We start from the raw sequence: 18,309 nt of genomic DNA, 5'->3' as shown, positions 1-18,309 counted from the left end.
CACTCATAGAGATCATTTCCTCTGCTTCGGTGCCTGCTGAGGTGTGCGGAACCTTAGAAGCCTTCTGTGACTCTGCCTGCCCATGCATTCCATGTGCATTCCTCTCCGTGACATTTTGCTGCCTCCCTGGGGCAGGACGCCTTTGCTTGCAAAGCCACAAGTATGCCTGGGCTTTTGCCACCTCCCCTGGCTCAGAGTCCTTTTCTCTGGGACCCACGGGTATCCTCTAGTTTGGCAGCAGAGGGGGAGGGGGAGGGATTACACTTACTCAAAATGTTCCATCCCACATTTTTTATCCAATGGAAATGTTATAAGTCCTTTCCATTCTTCAAGGGCTCTGGCTCTTGAAATTCATAAGCCAGGGAGAGATAGCTCCCCTCTGCTATCTGCTATCATATTCCTCTCTTGAGGTATAGCACAGACTGGCCTAGCTGCTCAAATGGGGAGAAGGGCAAAGGGGGAAAAGGAAATTCCAGGAAGATAAATGGTCACTGATGAATATTCAGAATGGGATCCTGACACACACAAGTGAATGCCTTCCTGGAGCCACTGACTTATCCACCTCTGTCCTCCTCGGAACCTAGTGTGGCTCTGGAACATAGCAGGCGCTCCGTTGATGCTCAGAGATTCATGCTGTCTTGCCTCCTCCTTAAACATCTCCCTCAGCACTTTGGTCAGCACTTTATAGTTTGCAAAGCCCTTTTACACACATTCTGTCAATTAACTTCATAATGACCCTCTGACAAAATAGAGACAATGGTGCTCATTTCCAGACGAAGAAACTAAGGCTCAGAGAGCTCTGGCTGGAGTAAGGTGGAGCTGGAGGATAGGGCTGCGGGGTCCTGCAGACGCCAGTGTCATTATGGATGACCCCGTCTCTGTTTCATCTCCACCTACTCCCAGCATTTGCTGCCTTCCTGCTGATGGCCTGCCTCCTGGATTTCCAGAGGGCCCTGGCATTGTTTGTCCTCACCTGCGTGGACCTCGTCTTCCTGGCCCACAGCCTGCTGAAGAGGCTGCTGGGGCCAAAGCTGCTGAGGTGTGTCAAGCCTCTGGGGCATCCCAGCCTGAACCTCCGGTTTAAGAGGTAAGTGAGGCCCCAGGGGAGTATGGGGGTGGGCAGGCACATTGGCAGAGGGCCACATTGTCAGAGGGGTCACAGCCAGGGCTGGGTGGGGAGGTCCTTTGTCCTTGTCGCACCAGAGGGCTCCTGGACCATGGGGAGCACATGTTACTTGCCTGCCTCCTGGGAGCTCCAGAGCAGGTGTTGCTGGGTAGCTTCAGAGGCATCTTTGTGCCATCTTTGTGGCATTTTGCCAGTTCCCACCTGATTCTCTGCTCCAGTTAAAACAGGTGACTATGATACCTGAGGACAGGAATCAACAGTTTCCTAAATTCAGATATCCCAGCCCATTCAAGCAGGGAGGGCCCATATCAATGCCTCCTGTCAGATCACCTGGAGCATGCCTGAGACATACAGCTGCAGGGGACCAGCCCTGGTGTCTGATTCAGCAGTCTGAACTGAGGTCCAGGAATCAATATTTTTTTAACTTTTTATTTTATATTAGAGTATAGTTGATTAACAATGCTATGACAGTTTCAGGTGTACAGCAAAGTGATTCAGTTAAACATATACATGTATCTATTCTTATTGAAATTCTTTTCCTTTTAGTTAATATTTTTAGTTAGCCACCAGGGGATTCTGATGTAGCCAGCCATGTTCCTGAACAACAGTTTGGGATCCCCTGGTTTTTAAACTGGGTTCCTTAGAGCTGTGGAAACCTTGGAGGTACCATAGGGCAGGTGAGGGAGATTGGAGAGGGGAACGTCAGACACCCTGCCTCCCAATCTCCATTTCAACCAGACAACTCTATTATATCTGTTTTATAAACAGGTTTGCAAAAAAAAAAAAAAATTTAGCTGGAAAAAAATGTTTCTATGGCTTAAAAAAGGTACTCTTTTTTTGTTGATGAAGAAATTGGTGCCCAAAGATAATCAATGACTAAGCCAGGCAGGTGCAGGGCATAATGGTGTTTCCCAAAGTAAGACCCCCATACCACAGCAAAATGCTTTGAGCCAGCCTATAAACAAATTTTTAGTTTTATTTATAAATAGGTTTGTTTTTACATTTGCCTTCTCTTTATTAAATAGATTTATAAAAGGATTTATTTTTACAGTCATCTTCTGTTTATGACAAATCACTGATACTGGTTTTCCATTTGAGGTATTGTTATAAAGTTTCCTTTAAAAAAATATATGCAGGGCTTCCCTGGTGGTGCAGTGGTTGAGAGTCCGCCTGCCGATGCAGGGGACACGGGTTCGTGCCCTGGTCCGGGAGGATCCCGCATGCCGTGGAGCGGCTGGGCCCGTGAGCCATGGCTGCAGAGCGGCTGCTGAGCCTGCACGTCCGGAGACTGTGCTCTGCAATGGGAGAGGCCACAACAGTGAGAGGCCCGCGTACCGCAGGAAAAAAAAAAAAAAAAAAAAAAAAAAAATATATATATATATATATATATATATGCAGGTAGGGAGTTCCCTGGTGGTCTAGTGGTTAGGATTTGGCGCTTTCACTGCCATGGCCCCAGGTTCAGTTCCCAGTTGGGGAACTGAGATCCCGCAAGCTGCGTGGCATGGCCAAGGAAAAAAAGAAAAATACATGCAGATAAACTAGACTGTATAAAAACTAAAATTTTTTGATTCAGAGGACACCATCAACAAAGTGAAAAGACAACCCACAGAATGGGAGAAAATATTTGCAAATTATATACCAAAAAAAAAAAAACACCCCACAGCAAGATACCACTTCCCATCTACTAGGATGGCTATAACAAAAAAGATAAATGATAGCAAGAGTTGGCAAAGATGAGAAAAAATTTGAAACCCTCATACACTCCTGAAAGAAATGTAAGATGATGCAGCTGCAACAGAAAACAATGTCAGTTCCTCAAAATGTTATACGTAGAGTTACCATACCCAGCATTTCTGCTCTTAGGTATATACCTAAGAGAAATGAAAACATATATCCAAAAACTTATATGCAAATGTTCATAGCATCATTATTCATAATAGCCAAAGTGGAAACAACCCAAATGCCCATCAACCATTAAATGGTTGAATAAATTGTGTCTGTACATATAATGGAATATTATTTGGCCATAAAAAGAAGGTAGTACTGATAAATGCTACAATAATGACAAAGCTTGAAAACATTATGCTAAGTAAAAGATGCCAGTCACAAAGAACCATGTACTGTATGATTCCATTTATATGAAATGTCCAGAATAGGAAAATCTATAGAGACAGAGAGTAGAGTAGTGATTTTTTTTAAAATATTTATTTATTTATTTTGTTGTGCCAGGTCTTAGTTGTGGGAGGTGTACTCCTTAGTTGCGGCTCATGGGCTCCTTAGTTGTGGCATACAAACTCTTAGTTGCTCATGCATGTGGGATCTAGTTCCCTGACCAGGGATTGAACCCAGGCCCCTTGCATTGGGAGCTTGGAGTCTTAACCACTGCACCACCAGGGAAGTTCTGATTAGTGACTGACTAGGGCTGGAGGGAGATGGGAGGATGGGGGTGGTGAGTAGAGGTGTGGGGTTTCTCTTTGGGCTGATGAAAATATTCTAAATTTGATTGCAGTGATGGTTGTACAACCCTGTAAATATACTAAAAACCATTGAACCATACTCTTTTTTAAAATTAATTAATTAATTTTCATTTTTGGTTGCGTTGGGTCTTCGTTGCTGCACCCAGGCTTTCTCTAGTTGCAGCGAGCAGGGGCTACTCTTCGTTGCGGTTTCATGCTTCTCATTGTGGTGGCTTCTCTTGTTGCAGAGCATGGGCTCTAGGCGCATGGGCTTCAGTAGTTGTGGCACGCGGGCTTCAGTAGTTGTGGCTCGTGGGCTCTAGAGCGCAGGCTCAGTAGCTGTGGTGCACAGGCTTAGTTGCTCCGCGGCCTGGGGGATCTTCCTGGACCAGGGCTCAAACCCGTGTCCCCTGCATTGGCAGGCGGATTCTTAAACACTGCGCCACCAGGGAATCCCTGAACCATACTCTTTAAATGGGAAAATTGTATAATATGTGAATTTTGTCTCAGTAAACTGTTTTTAAAATACATGCATTTGGGCTTCCCTGGTGGCGCAGTGGTTGAGAGTCCGCCTGCCGATGCAGGGGACACGGGTTCGGGCCCCGGTACGGGAGGATCCCACATGCCGTGGAGCGGCTGGGTCCGTGAGCCATGGCCGCTGAGCCTGCACATCCGGAGCCTGTGCTCCACAACGGGAGAGGCCACAACAGTGAGAGGCCCACATACCGCAAAAAAAAAAAAAAAAAAAAAAAAAAATACATGCATTTGATTTCAGCTTCCAAAATCAGGTCAAGATGGAATAACAGAGACCAGGTTTATCCTCTCACTTGAAGCAACTAAAAAACCAGAACAAATAGTATATGGCTCTTAAGAAATTGGGCATCAGGCAACAAAGAACAGTGATCCTTGAGAAATAGGAAACAAATGAGATGAGCTCTATGATTGCCCCAGCTTACTGCACTGAGGGGGTTTCCAGCCCACAGTGCAGCAAAGGGGCATTAAGGTGGGGCCAGTAGATTTCCTGAGTTGAAAAGACAGAGCTTGGACTTCAGGAAAGCCAAGGTGGCTAGAGTTCACAATGCAGAGTACCAGAGGGGAGAGATCTGCTCCCGGTATCTGCAGAGGGTTCTCCTCCAGTATTCAACTGAGTTCTGATCACTGAATGCGTATGAGAAAACTATACAAGGCCTAGAAAAGAACCACTGAAAAGGATTAGAGAACAGTGGCCAGAGATCACACAGGGTCAGGAATAGTGTTTGCTCTCAAAAGTCAGAGTGGAAAACCTCATGATTCACCAGATATTGTTTAGAGTACTAAGAAAGATCTTGGGTCAGTAATAGGGAAAAATTAACTACAGAATAAACCCTGCTCAGGCTCTACCTAACAAATTTTAAAAAAACATGAAAGAGTCAAACAGAGCATCAGTTAACCATGGCACATTAAGTAGGCAAACAGACAAGTAATTGAAATCTCCAAAGGAGAAGGAGGGAAGAAAAAATACTTGAAGAAATTATATCCAAGAAATTCCAAATCTGATGAAAATTATAAACCCAGACATCCAAGGAACTCTACAAACCTACAGCACAAGAAACATGAAGAAAACCACACCAAAGCACATCATAATCAGAGAAAGCATTTGACAAAATTCCACTCCCATTTCTGATAAAAATTCTGAGCAAACTAGGAATAGAAGGGAACGTCCCCAATCTGATAAAGACCAGCTACCAAAAATCTACAGCTAACCTCATACTTAATTGGGAAAGACTGAGTGCTTACCCACTGAAATCAAGAACAAAGTAGGAATGTCCATTCTCACCACTTTTATTCAGCATTGTACTGGAGGTTCTAGCTTGTGCAGTCGGGTAGGAAAAAGAAATAAAAGGCATGTAGATTAGAAAGGAAGAAGTAAATCTGTCTTTATCCACAGACAACAGGATTGTCTACATAGAAAATCCTATGGAATCTACAAAAAAACTAGTATGACTAATAAGTGAGTTTAGCAAGTTTGAAGGATACAAGCTCAACATACAAAAAACAAAAGTATTTCTATATACTAACAACAAACAATCATAAAATTATAAATGTTATTTAGAATAGCATAAAACATATGAAATACTTAAGGATAAATCTGACAAAAGACCTGCAAACCTGTGCATGGAAAACTACAAAACATTGCTGAGAGAAATTAAAGAAGACAAATAAATGGAGCAAAATACCAAGTTCATGGATTGAAAGAGTCAATATTTTTAATATATCAATTCTCCTCAAATTAATCTATAGATTCTAAGAGTATTCAATCAAAATTCTAGCAGACTTTTGGGATAGGAATCAAAAGATGATTCTAGGGGCTTCCCTGGTGGCGCAGTGGTTGGGAGTCCGCCTGCCGATGCAGGGGACATGGGTTCGTGCCCCAGTCCAGGAAGATCCCACATGCCGCGGAGTGGCTGTGCCCGTGAGCCATGGCCGCTGAACCTGTGCGTCTGGAGCCTGTGCTCCACAACGGGAAAGGCCACAGCAGTGAGAGGCCCGCGTACCGCAAAAAAAAAAAAAAAAAGATTATTCTAGAAGTCATATGGAAATGCAAAGAACCTAGAATAACCAAGACGACTTTGAAAAAGATGAACAAAGTTGATGAATTTACACTACCTGTCTTTAAGACTTATTATAAAGCTACAGTAATCAAGACCATGTGGTATTGGCCTCAAGACAGACAAATAGATCAATGGAATAGAATAGAGAGTACAGAAATAGACCTATATATATATATAACCAATTGATTTTTGACAGGGGTGCTAAGACAATTCAGTGAAGAAATAATAATCATCTCAACAAATTCTTCTAGAACAATAGGATATCCACATGTAGAATAAGAAGGAGGAGAAGAATAGGAGGAGCAGGAGGAGAGAGAAACAAAGGAACTTTAATCCATGCCTCCCATTATATTAAAAAATTAACTGAAAATAGATCATAAACCTAAATGTAAAGCCTGAAACTATAAAACTACTATAAGAAAACGTAGGAGAAAATCTTTGTGACCTTGAGTTAAGTAAATTTTTTAGATACAGAACCAAAATCACAATCCATTTTTTTAAATTAAACTTCATCAGAATTCAGGACTTTTGCTCTTCAAAAAGACTTGGTTAAGAGAATAAAAACATAAGCTATGATTAGGAGAAAAGCTTTGAAAGTCGTATACCTGACAAAGGACTTGCATCCAGAATGTATTAAGAACTCTCAAAACTCAATAATAAGAAAACCCAGTTTAAGGGTGGGCTCAATATGTTAACAGATGCTTAGTTAAAGAAGATATATAAGTGGCAAATAAACACATGGAAAAATGCTCAACATCATTAGTCATTAGGGAAATGCAAATTAAAACCACAAAGAGATACTGCTATATGTCTGCCAGAATGACTAGAATTCAAATGATTTACCATACCAACCATGTTGACAAAGATGTGGAGGAACTGGAATGTTTACATACTGCTGGTGGGAATGGAAAAATGTATAATCACTTTGGAAAAGAGTTTGGCAGTCTCCTAAAAAGTTAGATCTACCATATGAGTCACCCATTCCACTTATAGTATTTACCCAAGAGAAAAGAAAGCATACGTCCACATAAAGACTTGCACATGAATGTTTGAATGTTCATAGCAGCTTTATCTGCAATAGCCCCAAACTGGAGACAACCTAAATGTTCATCAACAGGTGAATGTATAAGCCAACTGTGGTACATCCACACAATGGAATACTACTCAGCAATAAAAAGAAATGAATGCATGCAAAAACATGGATGAACCTCAAAATAAAATCATTACACTAAGTGAAAGAAGTCAGACAAAAAAAACATGTGCTGTATGATTCCATTTCTATGAAATCCTAGAAATTGCAAACTCATCTAGTGACAGAAAACAGATCATTTGCTGCCTGGGGATGAGGGAAGGAATTACAAAGGAGTATGAAGAAGCTTTTGAGGGTGATGGATATAATACACTCACTGCGATACTGGTGATGGTTTCATGGTGTATACATATGTCAAAACTATCAAATTATACACTTTCAACATATTCTATTTATTATGTCAATCATACCTCTAATACCAGGTGGGCAAGGGTGGAGGGAAGGGATAGTTAGGGAGTTTGGGATTGACATGCACACACTGCTATATTTAAAAAGGATAACCAACGAGGACCTACTGCATAGCACAGGGAACTCTGCTCAATGTTATGTGGCAGCCTGGATGGAAGGGGAGCCTGGGGGAGAAGGGACACATGTATATGTATGGCTGAGTCGCTCTGCTGTGCACCTGAAACTTTCACAACATTGTTAATCGGCTATACGCCAATATAAAATAAAAAGTTAAAAAATCATATCTCTAATAAAGCTATTAAAAACAACCCCCTTCCAAAAAAATAAACCCCCAAACATGCATTTCAGTTTTTATAAAATGAGTTAACTTCAAGGAAAATAGTACAGGTGGCATAGAGACAGGGCAGAAATCGTGCCAATGGAACTGGGATGATAGGAGTTTGGGAAACACACCAAAAATAAACAGTCAACTCTGGGGTTAGCCTGATGGATTTCAGGTCCTGGGTCCTCCTCTTACTGGCTGGTGACCGTGTACAGAACTAGTTAAGGGAATAGATTTGCTGCCAGAGTGCCTGGGCTAAGATCTCAGCTTTGCTACTTTCTAGATGGGCAGCTGTGGGCAAGTCATTTAACTTCCTGGGCCTCCGTTTCTTCATCTCTAAGATGAGGACAGTTACTGGAAGTCTCTCAGCACCCAGCATAGTTCCTGGCACAATACAGGTGCTCAGTGAACCTTATGTGTGGTTATAGTACCCAGTGAGTTGAAGACTGGGTCGGGGCTAGACCTTGAATACCCAGTACCCAGACCTGGGCTCTTGAACATTTCAGGCTGCCTCCTGGACAAGCAAATCCCAGCCCCAGGGAGGGAGGTGTTGCTGTAAAAGTTGCATCCAGCCCTAGGTCTCAGATGCTCAACTCTGCATTGCAGACTGACACTACTGCTTCTGGGCTTTGGGTGAGCAGAGCCCATGGTCCATGGTGCTGAGTTCTAGCCCACACAGACCCCACCTCACCCTGGCAAGGTCAGAGGCTGGGCTGAGCTGAGCATCATTGCAGCTTTGAGAACTCCTGCCTCTTGATGGAGCCATGTGCTCGGCACCATGCTAAGCTGAGTACACACATCCTCTGATTTAGTCCTCTCAGCAGCCTTGAGAAATGGGGTGTCTTTGGCTTTGTTTACCCAATGAGGAAACTAGACTCAGAGAGGCTATGTGGTCTGTCTGAGGTTACACAGCGTTCTCTCTCTCCCCCCACCAGCCCTGAGTACACTTTCTCTGGGGCCCTGGGTGCTATTGTGTGGGGGTGAGGAGATACTGACAGTGATGACTTTCTGCCCCTCTCCTGCAGGTGTAGAATAAGCCCTTGCTGCTTTCCTGGGCCTGATCCTACGGCTGGTTCTGGACACCTCTCAGCGGCCTGAGCAGCTGGTGTCCTTTGGAGGAATCTGCATGTTCATCAGCCTCCTCTTTGCCTTCTCAAAGCATCACCGTGCAGTGAGTGCTTAGCTATCAGGTCCAGAGTGGGCTGCAGCCCCTTCTCTCTCTGATATCAGGTCCCCCCGCACCATTTCACAGTGTGGTTAACACCTTCCCCCAGACTCCAGCCAAGCCTCCCAGAGATCCTGATGCACACCTGGGTGTAGGGATCACTGCTAAGGAGTCATTAAATGCTGAGAGGTAGCAGTAGCCCTTAGGAGTCCAGCTCCCTTCTGCTGGGGGTGGGGAGAGTGCATTGAGAGAGAGAGAGTGGGGTCAGGGTGGCTGGGAGCCCTAACTATGTAGGAGGCATGGGGGAGGATCCAGACAGACAAAAGTTACACGGAAGCTGGACACTGACGCCACAACTCCAGCTCCACCTACCCCGTGATGACCCAGGACCAAGTGCCATGGCACACTCCAGGCTGGTCCTTGGTTAGATCTTGCCCTACCCCTGCTCACTGCCCAGGCCCATTGCTGCCAAGTGTGGCCTATTCTGAACTCCATGAGGAATGTAACCATTGGCAACTGGCCCAGAGCTCTGGCTGGGTCCAGCCCTCATCCTACAGACTGGCCAAATCTCCCATAGCCCCTCAGCAGTGCTGTGCCCTCTGCCCTCACCCAACTGTTCCCTGTGGATCTCCCGAGGAGCTGAGCTCACCAGGACCTTTCTATCGGGTGGCAGGTATCCTGGCGGGCTGTGTCCTGGGGTCTTGGACTACAGTTTGCACTTGGACTCTTCGTCATCAGAACAGAACCAGGATTTATTGCATTTCAGTGGCTGGGTGACCAGATCCAGGTGTGTACATGGGGTGCACTTACCCAGGGCGTGTTGGGTTGCCAGGGAATGGAGGAGAAGCCTCTCTGCTGGAGGGAGGTGGGCTGTGAGGACATAGAGAGGGACTGTGACCAGGATGGTGGGTGTGTATGGGGCCCCAGACCAGCTGGGCAGCTGGGGGCTGAGCATTGCAGCTGCTACTTCTCTCAGGCCTGGTACCACCTGCCCAGACAGAGCAGTCCTTTCAGAGGCTGGGTCTGATGTGGAAGAGAATCTCAAAACAGGTAGGTTCCTTGTGGGAAGGCCCACAAGGCATGTGGCCCTCAGTGGTCATAACAAAAGGAACTTATAATAGTCAAAAGTGCTTTAAAAATTGCAAATGATTTACTTTGTATGTGTATATGTGTGTTTAAAAATAATGTTCATTTTGTTGAAGTTATATTTTTTTAATTCCATTTTTTTATTGTGATGAGTACACATAACACAAAATTTACCATTTTAACCTTTTTCTTTTCATTTTAACCATTTTTGAGTGTCATTAAGTTCCTTCACATCATTGGGCAATTATGATTTACTTTTTTCTTTATAAGTATATTTCATATTTATTTATCTTTTATTTATTTATTTATTTAGGCTGTGCAGGGTCTTAGTTGCAGCATGCAGCATCTTTAGTTATGGCATGCAGACTCTTAGTTGCGGCATGCGAACTCTTAGTGCGCCATGCGAGATCTAGTCTCCCGACCAGGGATCGAACCCGGGTCCCCTGCATTGGGAGCGCGGAATCTTACCCACTGGACCACCAGGGAAGTCCCATGATTTACTTTTTAAAATAGAAATTATCAAGGACACAAGGTTGATCCTATACTCACCCCTCTCTCGCCATCTCGAATTTCCATGCGCTCTCTACAGGGAGAAGGAGGGGTGGGGCAGGGAGATCCCACATATCTGGGCTCTGCGCACACCTGCTGGCCACGCCAAGGGTATCTGCATGGGTGTCGTGCAGGAAAAGACAGTTGCTGCTCTGGGCACACCCCTCATTTTATAGATGAGAGCACTGAGGCCTGGACAACTGAAGTGACTTGGCCCTGCTGTCACAGTGCTTGTTCTGGCCCTAAATACAAGTCTCTTGTAGAAGCATAGCCAGATTGCAACACCAAGGCCAGGAGCCCGGGATGGCCACAGGATGGGGCTGTACCATCGGTGGGGAGGGGAGTGAGCAGACACAGCGGACACCACCTTTGACAGCCTTCTCCAGGCAGCTCACTGTTTGCTTCCTCCTTTGTCTCTTCTTTATCGTTCTTGTCCTAACAACTCTCATCTCTTGAGTATTTCTTTACAATTTATTGAAAAGGTGTCTCTTCTGGAGGACGTGCTTGGAAAGGGCAGGCGCCCATGAGTGTGGCTTTAATGACATACGTGGTGCCCCTGCCCCTGTAAAGCCCACAACCTGGGCGGACTAGTTCTGCAGCCTCCATGTCCCTCTCCCCACCCTGGGTTGCAGGGAAGCCCCTCGGAACAGGCAAGCCTCCTCCAGTTCACTGCAACCTGGTTCCCTGGGTCCTGTTTCCTCCTTCCTCCCTTTTGGCCTCACTCTGGGTTTTTGTTTTGTTTTCTCCTTTCAGATCTTCCTGAGCTATAGGTCCAGCTTCTGGGGAGGCTCTGGTCAAGGATGTCTTTGCATTTCAGGTCAGCTTGACTCTTGGCCTGTAAAGCCTTTTAACAGCCTCTGCCCTCCCCCTCCAGCCCAGGCGGAGGGGGAGGGCTCCTGCAGGCAGAGCCCTGCTACTGGAAGCTAATGAGGCTTAAGCCTCGGGGTCCTGAGAGGGACCCCGGCAATGCACTCACCTGGGGGTATGTTTTCAGTATATTTTGTAAAACTTGCAAAAGTAAGATATATCTGTATTCTTTTCCAAAAAAAAGAATCCCCAAATCATAGAAATGCTGGGAGTCTGAGGACAAGAAGAGAGGGTGAGGACATGGGGATAGCACCTGCTATAACCTTAGCCCCTGCCACGCTGCAGGGACCTAGAACTGTAAAGGACATTTTCCAGGAACCCTTACGCTCCAAAGATCCTCTCAGGGTACTCCTCCTTCAAGGCCCCTCACAGGTTACCTCTGCCAGGAAGCCTGCCCTTATTAGTCCAGCTGCAAGCTCTTAAGTCGCTCCTCTGGACTCTCCTAGACCTACAGTCCCTCCCTCCTTCTTTCCCTCTTTCCTTCCCTCCTTCCAACAAAAACGTATTGTGTGCCTTCTGCAGTGCAAAATATTATAGGGGAAATTGAGATAAAGACTGAAAGACTTTACTGTGTACTGGTAGAGCCCTAACTGTAATTTAAAACAAGGCAGACTGTGCTGAGTGTGCGGTGGTGTGACTGCTTCACTGTTCCGGGGTGGAACTGTGGTTATATTTCTTCTTTCCCCAACTGACCGCCCAAACACCCAAGTGCCTCCTTCAGTAAGATCTCGAGTGTAGCTCCTCTGCTTGCCTCACAACCACATTGTCTCAGGACCCTGCGGCTGCTCCAGGCTTAAGTTCTACTTCCAAATGCCAGGTGGAGAGAGACAGAGGCGTGGGCCCCACTTACCCAGTAGCTCGCCCCAGTTTCTGCCCTGTTACCATAGCAGCACAGATGGGAGTTGGTGCTGCCCGCTCCAGCACGTCCTGGACCACAGTAACCATGGGGCTGCCGTGCAGGATCCCATGCGTAGGTTCCAGAGATTTCTGCTTTTCGCCATTACTCAGCCATCGTTCCCAGAGCCTTCCCACCCTGCTTGGGGGTGTTGGGGCCCAAAGACTTCCAGCCCAAGCCATGGGTTTGGCATGAACTTCTGGATGTCAAGCCAGTTCATGAATCCAGACACCTCCAGCCCACCCCCAACCCTGAATCATGGTGAGGTCCTCTGGGAGCTTTGTTCTTTGTTTGCGCCAGCAACTCTCTGGGAAACATCCACTCCATCCAGGGGGTTCCAATAATGTCAGCCCTAGGAGGAAAGGGGGAGGGACCAGGTTCCTGTCCTCTCAGGACAAATTTGTCCATCATGTTTTTCTGAGATCACTTCAGTGTAGGGAGGGGATCACTTCTGTGTAGGCCTCTGTCAGCCCCTCCAAAGGTTCCCTAACACCATTCTTGTAGGGCAGAGGCGGGGAGGGGCTGCTCCCTTTACATTTGCATTTCCAAGTAGGGGCCACCAAGGTTTCAGGGAAAAACAGTGAAGTCCTGCTCCAGGGTGACTTCTTATGTCCACCAGACAGAGAAATAGCGGCAGTGGCTTCTCACACTTTACAAGGCAAACACACAACACTCTGTGATTCGACCTCCCAGGCAGCCAGGTTCAAGTGTAACTGGCACAAAAGAAAGTATCTGGGGAGTCCATTTAGGGAAACATTTTAAAAAATAAGGACAGTGAGGATGCCCCCTTAAGGAAGTGGCATTTGAATTGGAGCCTTAGGACAGGAAAAAATTGGAGGCACAGAGATAGTCAGGAAGAAGAAATGCCTGGGCAAAGGCGCGGAGGTGAGAAAATGCTGGGCTCTCTAAGGTACAGGGTGTAGTTCAGTTCGACGGGCATGTAAGCTATTTGAAGAAAAGGATGGATTGGAGGATAAACTGCAAGTGTGGTGGGGCTGTCTCTTGAAGAGTCTTAAATGCCAGGCTGAGGCACCTGGATTTTGTCCCCAGGAAATGAGGAGCTATTGAAGATTTTTGAGCAAGGAGGGACTTGATTGGAGCTTTGGAACAGTTGTGATTTCAGTAGTAGGTAGGAAGGGTTGTGGCCAGGGTGCTTGGAAAAAGGAACTAGTGAGGAGGCTGCCTCACACCCAGGTGATGATGCAGGGCCACCAGACTGCCACAGTCCAGGAGAGAGGTCACCATGGGGAACGAAGTGGGGGTGTGCGGCTGAGAGACCAGCTCTATGAAGCTCATCACTTAGTTCCACACATTGCAGCTGTTACTTTTAGCTGTTTGAGGACAAATCCTGGGTCTTACTTATTCTGGTGTCAGTTAACTGACCCTGAGCCCTGCAAAGCCCTGCCCAGTGCCTGCTACACTGCTTTTTGCTGAATGAATGAGATGGATAAATGATGGTTCTTCTGTGCAAGTGGGAAGTCTCTCTGCCTGCTGGGAACGTCTGGCTCTTTGAGCGCCTGGCTGTGGGTTGGGCTCCCACACAGCCAGCCTCCCCCTGGCTGGGCCACCATTCCCATGACTGTGTGGTCCTGAGCAGCTTGTCCTTTGGCCCAAAACCAGGGCTGAGCTCTTCTTTCTCCAAACCTCCCCAGCAGAGGCCAGAGCTTCCCAACCTTCTAGAGCCAAAAGCTACACACAGGCTTTGCAGCAAGATCCAGGGCCCCTAGAAACAATTTTGTCCCCCTCTGACCTGAGATTCTGGTGGAACAGTGAAGAAAAGCTTAGGGAGAAGGAAGTCATAGTAACAGCTACTAGTTATGGAGCAAGGACTATACGCCAGGCACTCACTTCACCTTTACAACCCTATGGGGAAAATAATATCATTATCCCCTTTTTGCAGGTGAGGATACTGAGGCTCAGAGTGGTTGTTGCTTGTGCAAGCTCATAAAGCTAGAGAGGATTGGAATCAAGATTGGAATAAGCCCGATGCTCTTGCTTATTCACTTCTGTGCCTTAATATCAGAGCCCTTGCCTTGGTAGACAGTGGTAACGAAGGGGCCTCAGACCTTGGATCTTTGTTTTTCCCTTGGTTTAGAAGAAAACAGTATTTCTTAGGTTCATTTGGTTGAAAGGGACAGAAACCCATTTGAAACTTGCTTTAAAGGGAGGAGAGAGGGAGAACTGTTTCTTGGCTCACAAACTGGAAAGCAAGGTAGAGCTGGTGCCAGCTGGAACCAGGGCCCCAGAGCTGCCAGGCTCATGGCCCTCAGCCTTGAATCTCTGCTCATCCCAGGGTGTTAGCTTCATTCTTTCATACCAGATCTTCTCCGCAACAATCTGTTGTTCCCCCAGCAACACCAGATACTCATTTTTATATGCATGTCACCCAGCACAGGGGAAATTCTTCTCTGCCTGCTCAAGTTAAAAAATCCCAGGGTGGGTTTTGGATTGGTCTGCCTTGGGTCATGTGACCATTCTTGACCCAATCACTAAGGCCAGGGCAGGCGATACTGAAGTTGGAGTGACCAGAGTCTCATGTTCCCACCCAAAGCCAGGGAGTCAGTTGCTCTGACTGAGTGGAAGCCACCCTCTGAAACTCATCATTTGAAGAATTATTGCCTGGGACAGGCAGGTACTATTAACCCCCATTATAGAAAAAAAGACAGCTCCCTGTAGGACCTGGATTAGCTCTGTTTTCAGGGTGCCCTTCTATTCTAAGTGAGCATCTGTGGTCTAGTATAGGAGCGGAGCACACGTGGCAGATAGCATACCTGCCTGGGAGAAACAGCAATGGCATGGACCCTTTGATCTGGAGTCCCTCCCAGCTGTAACGTGGGGCCACATTTGGGCGTCTAGGCTATACTTCCTGATCGGGGTGCTTAGCTCCTGAGTTCATTGGTTGTAAACGACAGAAACACACCTCAAGCTGATTTAAACCAAAAGATTAAACAGAAAGCAAACAAACAAAAAGATTAATTCTGGTAACTGAGAAATCCAGAGGCTTCAGGTCCTGCTGGATCCAGGTATGCAACATCACCTGGGATTTGCCTTGCTTATATCCTGGTTCTATGTTCTTAGTCTTGGCTTTAGTCTTAGTCTTTGTCTTGGATAGGCTCTCTTGAGGTTGTGACAAAGAGGTACCAGGCTTACATCCAACCAACTTAGCAACCCTAGCAGAGAGAGAGAGCCTGTTTTCCACTAGCTCCAGCAGGAAATCCAAGAGTAGGCTCTTTCTAGCCTGGCTTGGGTTATATGCCATCCTTGAACTGTAGCCAGGGAAGATACCTCACTCTGGTGGGCCAAACCTGGAGCCTCTGGGCTGAGAGGAGAGGAGAGGTGGTTTCCTAAAGGAAAGTCAAACTTTTTTACCAAAAGAAGTGAGGGAAGGGGCATCTAAGCAGCTGCTGTCCACGAGAGCCACCACTCAACTTCTCTCCCAGTTCAGCAAAGAAGGTATCCCCTGGCTTGCTGCTCTGTCCATCCCCTCACCAATGTCAGTTGTGTGTCTCTCCTCCCTTTCTAGAAGAATATGTACATACCTGCTACTTGCATCTCTCCCTGAATCACCCTTCAGAACTATGGATTCATAAACCGTTGGGCTAGGAGGGAGCTCATTGATCTTTGGGCCTCCTGTTTGTATTACAAATGGTCAAACCATGCCCCAGAGAGGAGCAGTGACCTGGGTATAACTGCACAGTGAGTTTAGGTAGAGGCAGGGCTAGAAACAGGTTGTTAGACTTCAATTAAGTGATGTTTTCTTCCTCATACTCTAAGTAGAAGTCAGTGACATCAGGTCTCCCTTCCAAATACAAAAAGCATCCCTAATAACAGCAATGATAAATTTAAAACCAATTAATATTTGCTAAAGACTTTGAGGTTGGATGTTCAGTCAAGAGAATAAAAACAAGAGAGGTGAGTTTATCATTAACCAGACTTAGCATTTCCTAGTCAAACACCAACTATTCCCTGGCCCCGGGGAGGCCCTGTCCTCTGCACAAACTCCTGGCCAGTGTATTATTAGCCAGTGGTCTCCTTAGCAAAGGCATGCCGGAATGAGGGAGGACTTAAGACAAATGCTCCATGGCCACAGAACTCCCTTTCTCAACAAGATTTACTAATCACAAAGTTTCATTCACACCCTGCCCCCCTGCCTATCCCTCTCTCTCTCTCTCTCTCTCTCTCTCTCTCTCTCACACACACACACACACACAGACACACACACACACTTGCCGAGCTTGGGGCTTATCCTCAAGCTGGGGGTAGCTTTGTTAGTGCTGAGTCGAATGGAAGACTCAAGGGTTTTCTTTCCGTCTTTTCCATGAATCATGTGGCCCTAGTCCAAGGCCTTTGGCCCATGTCAGCCTGGGGAAATCTCTGAGCTCACTCAGATTTTCAGAATCCAAGCTGCTTCCTGCTGGGCCATGGTCCAGCTCATTGCTCCTCCAGGAAGCCGAATCTCCCTGGGACTCCTTCAGCCCTCCATCTCCTCTGGCACGGTCGACGTGGCAGCCACCTCCTGGCTGTATGGTCTCGATTAGTCATTCCACCTTGGCTCCATCTCCCTTCTAGTAACTTTCCACCCACACGATCGCCTCCCCCCCCACACTCCCGCACCTTCCTGGGTCTGGCCGACCTGGGAGCACATGCTCACTCGCTCCCTCGTTCCCTCGTTCCTTCACTATCACTCCAGTCTCTGGAACATGCACCCACTCACGAAGCTCAGCAGTGCTGAGGAAATGTTCTCCCTGAGGAACCCCTAGGGAGAAAGTGTTTTCGTCTTCCAAGGGTTTCGGGGTGTCTGCCTGATGCAGCCTCTGCAGTCGCCAGTGGTCATCAGTGCCAAATTTGGCCAGAAAAAACACATCAAGTAAGATAAGAACTGACAGGTGCCATTGGATTTAGTCATTAAGGGGTCACTGGTAACCGTAGTGAGCGCGATTTCCAGAGGAGGGAATGGAAGGGAAGTGGAGATGGGGTGGGTTCTGAAAGGAGGGGGATGGGATGATGGAACTGGAGAGATCTTACGAGAATGTGGCATCTGCAGAGGCCTCTGAAGGAGACTTTGACAGGCAGAGATAGATAGGCATGGGGGCAGGCTGGTGAGGTCATTCTGGGTGAAGGGAATGGCATGAGCAGGAAATCAGGAGGCATGCGCAGCTTATCTGGCCTTGGAGTAAGTCCCTTCCGCCCTTCTGCAAGGTTGGTGGACACTGCAGCAGTGTCCTCCGAGAAATTTTCCAGCTTTGGGTTTTTTTGGTTTACTGTGGCCTGGGGCTGGTGACAGGGCTTAGGCCTTGGGGGCTGAGGGTTTGGGAGCTGTTGGGACAGCCTTAGGAGGGCGTCAGCAGCCCTGGCTCAACTCTCTCCATAGAGAGGAAGCGGCAGGGCCAGGCCCTGAGTGGGTTTAGCCCTGCCTTCAGAGCCTGTTTCCTGGGAAGAAGATGGCGTCTGCTCAGAGAGTCTGGTCTAGACTCTACAGCAGTGGTTCTTAGAATGTGGTGTCCACACACCAGCAGCATCCGGAAAGGGCAAACTCTCAGGTGCGCCCCAGATCTACTGAATCTGAAACTCTCGGGGTGGGGCTCAGAAGGTGCGTTTCTGACAAATTCTCAGGTGATGCTGCTGGTCAGGGACCACCCTTTGGGAACCACTGGCTTAGAGGCACTATACTTTTCTTTTCCCTTGAGTAAGGGGGAGCGCTGGTACTAGCAGGACCGGCCTGCTCTGAGTTTCCACAAAGTGGTGGTCAGG

At 47.0% G+C, this 18,309-nt stretch overlaps 1 protein-coding gene across 1 annotated transcript in view; it reads left to right on the top strand.

Moving 5' to 3' along the window:
* Positions 1 to 18,309, top strand: part of SLC28A1 (solute carrier family 28 member 1) — a gene marked incomplete at both ends in the record, with an annotated part of 46,478 nt that overhangs the window by 6,845 nt on the left and 21,324 nt on the right. The window contains 4 exon segments of the mRNA XM_082618725.1: positions 904 to 1,087; positions 9,022 to 9,031; positions 9,033 to 9,167; positions 9,835 to 9,948. Coding sequence (XP_082474851.1) covers positions 904 to 1,087; positions 9,022 to 9,031; positions 9,033 to 9,167; positions 9,835 to 9,948 — 443 coding nt within the window.

Source organism: Mesoplodon mirus, assembly GCF_964341445.2.
Source record: "Mesoplodon mirus genome assembly, chromosome: 4".
Lineage (NCBI taxonomy): Eukaryota > Metazoa > Chordata > Mammalia > Artiodactyla > Ziphiidae > Mesoplodon > Mesoplodon mirus.
Note: the sequence above shows the minus strand (reverse complement) of the source record. Positions and strands in the feature narration are given on the sequence as shown.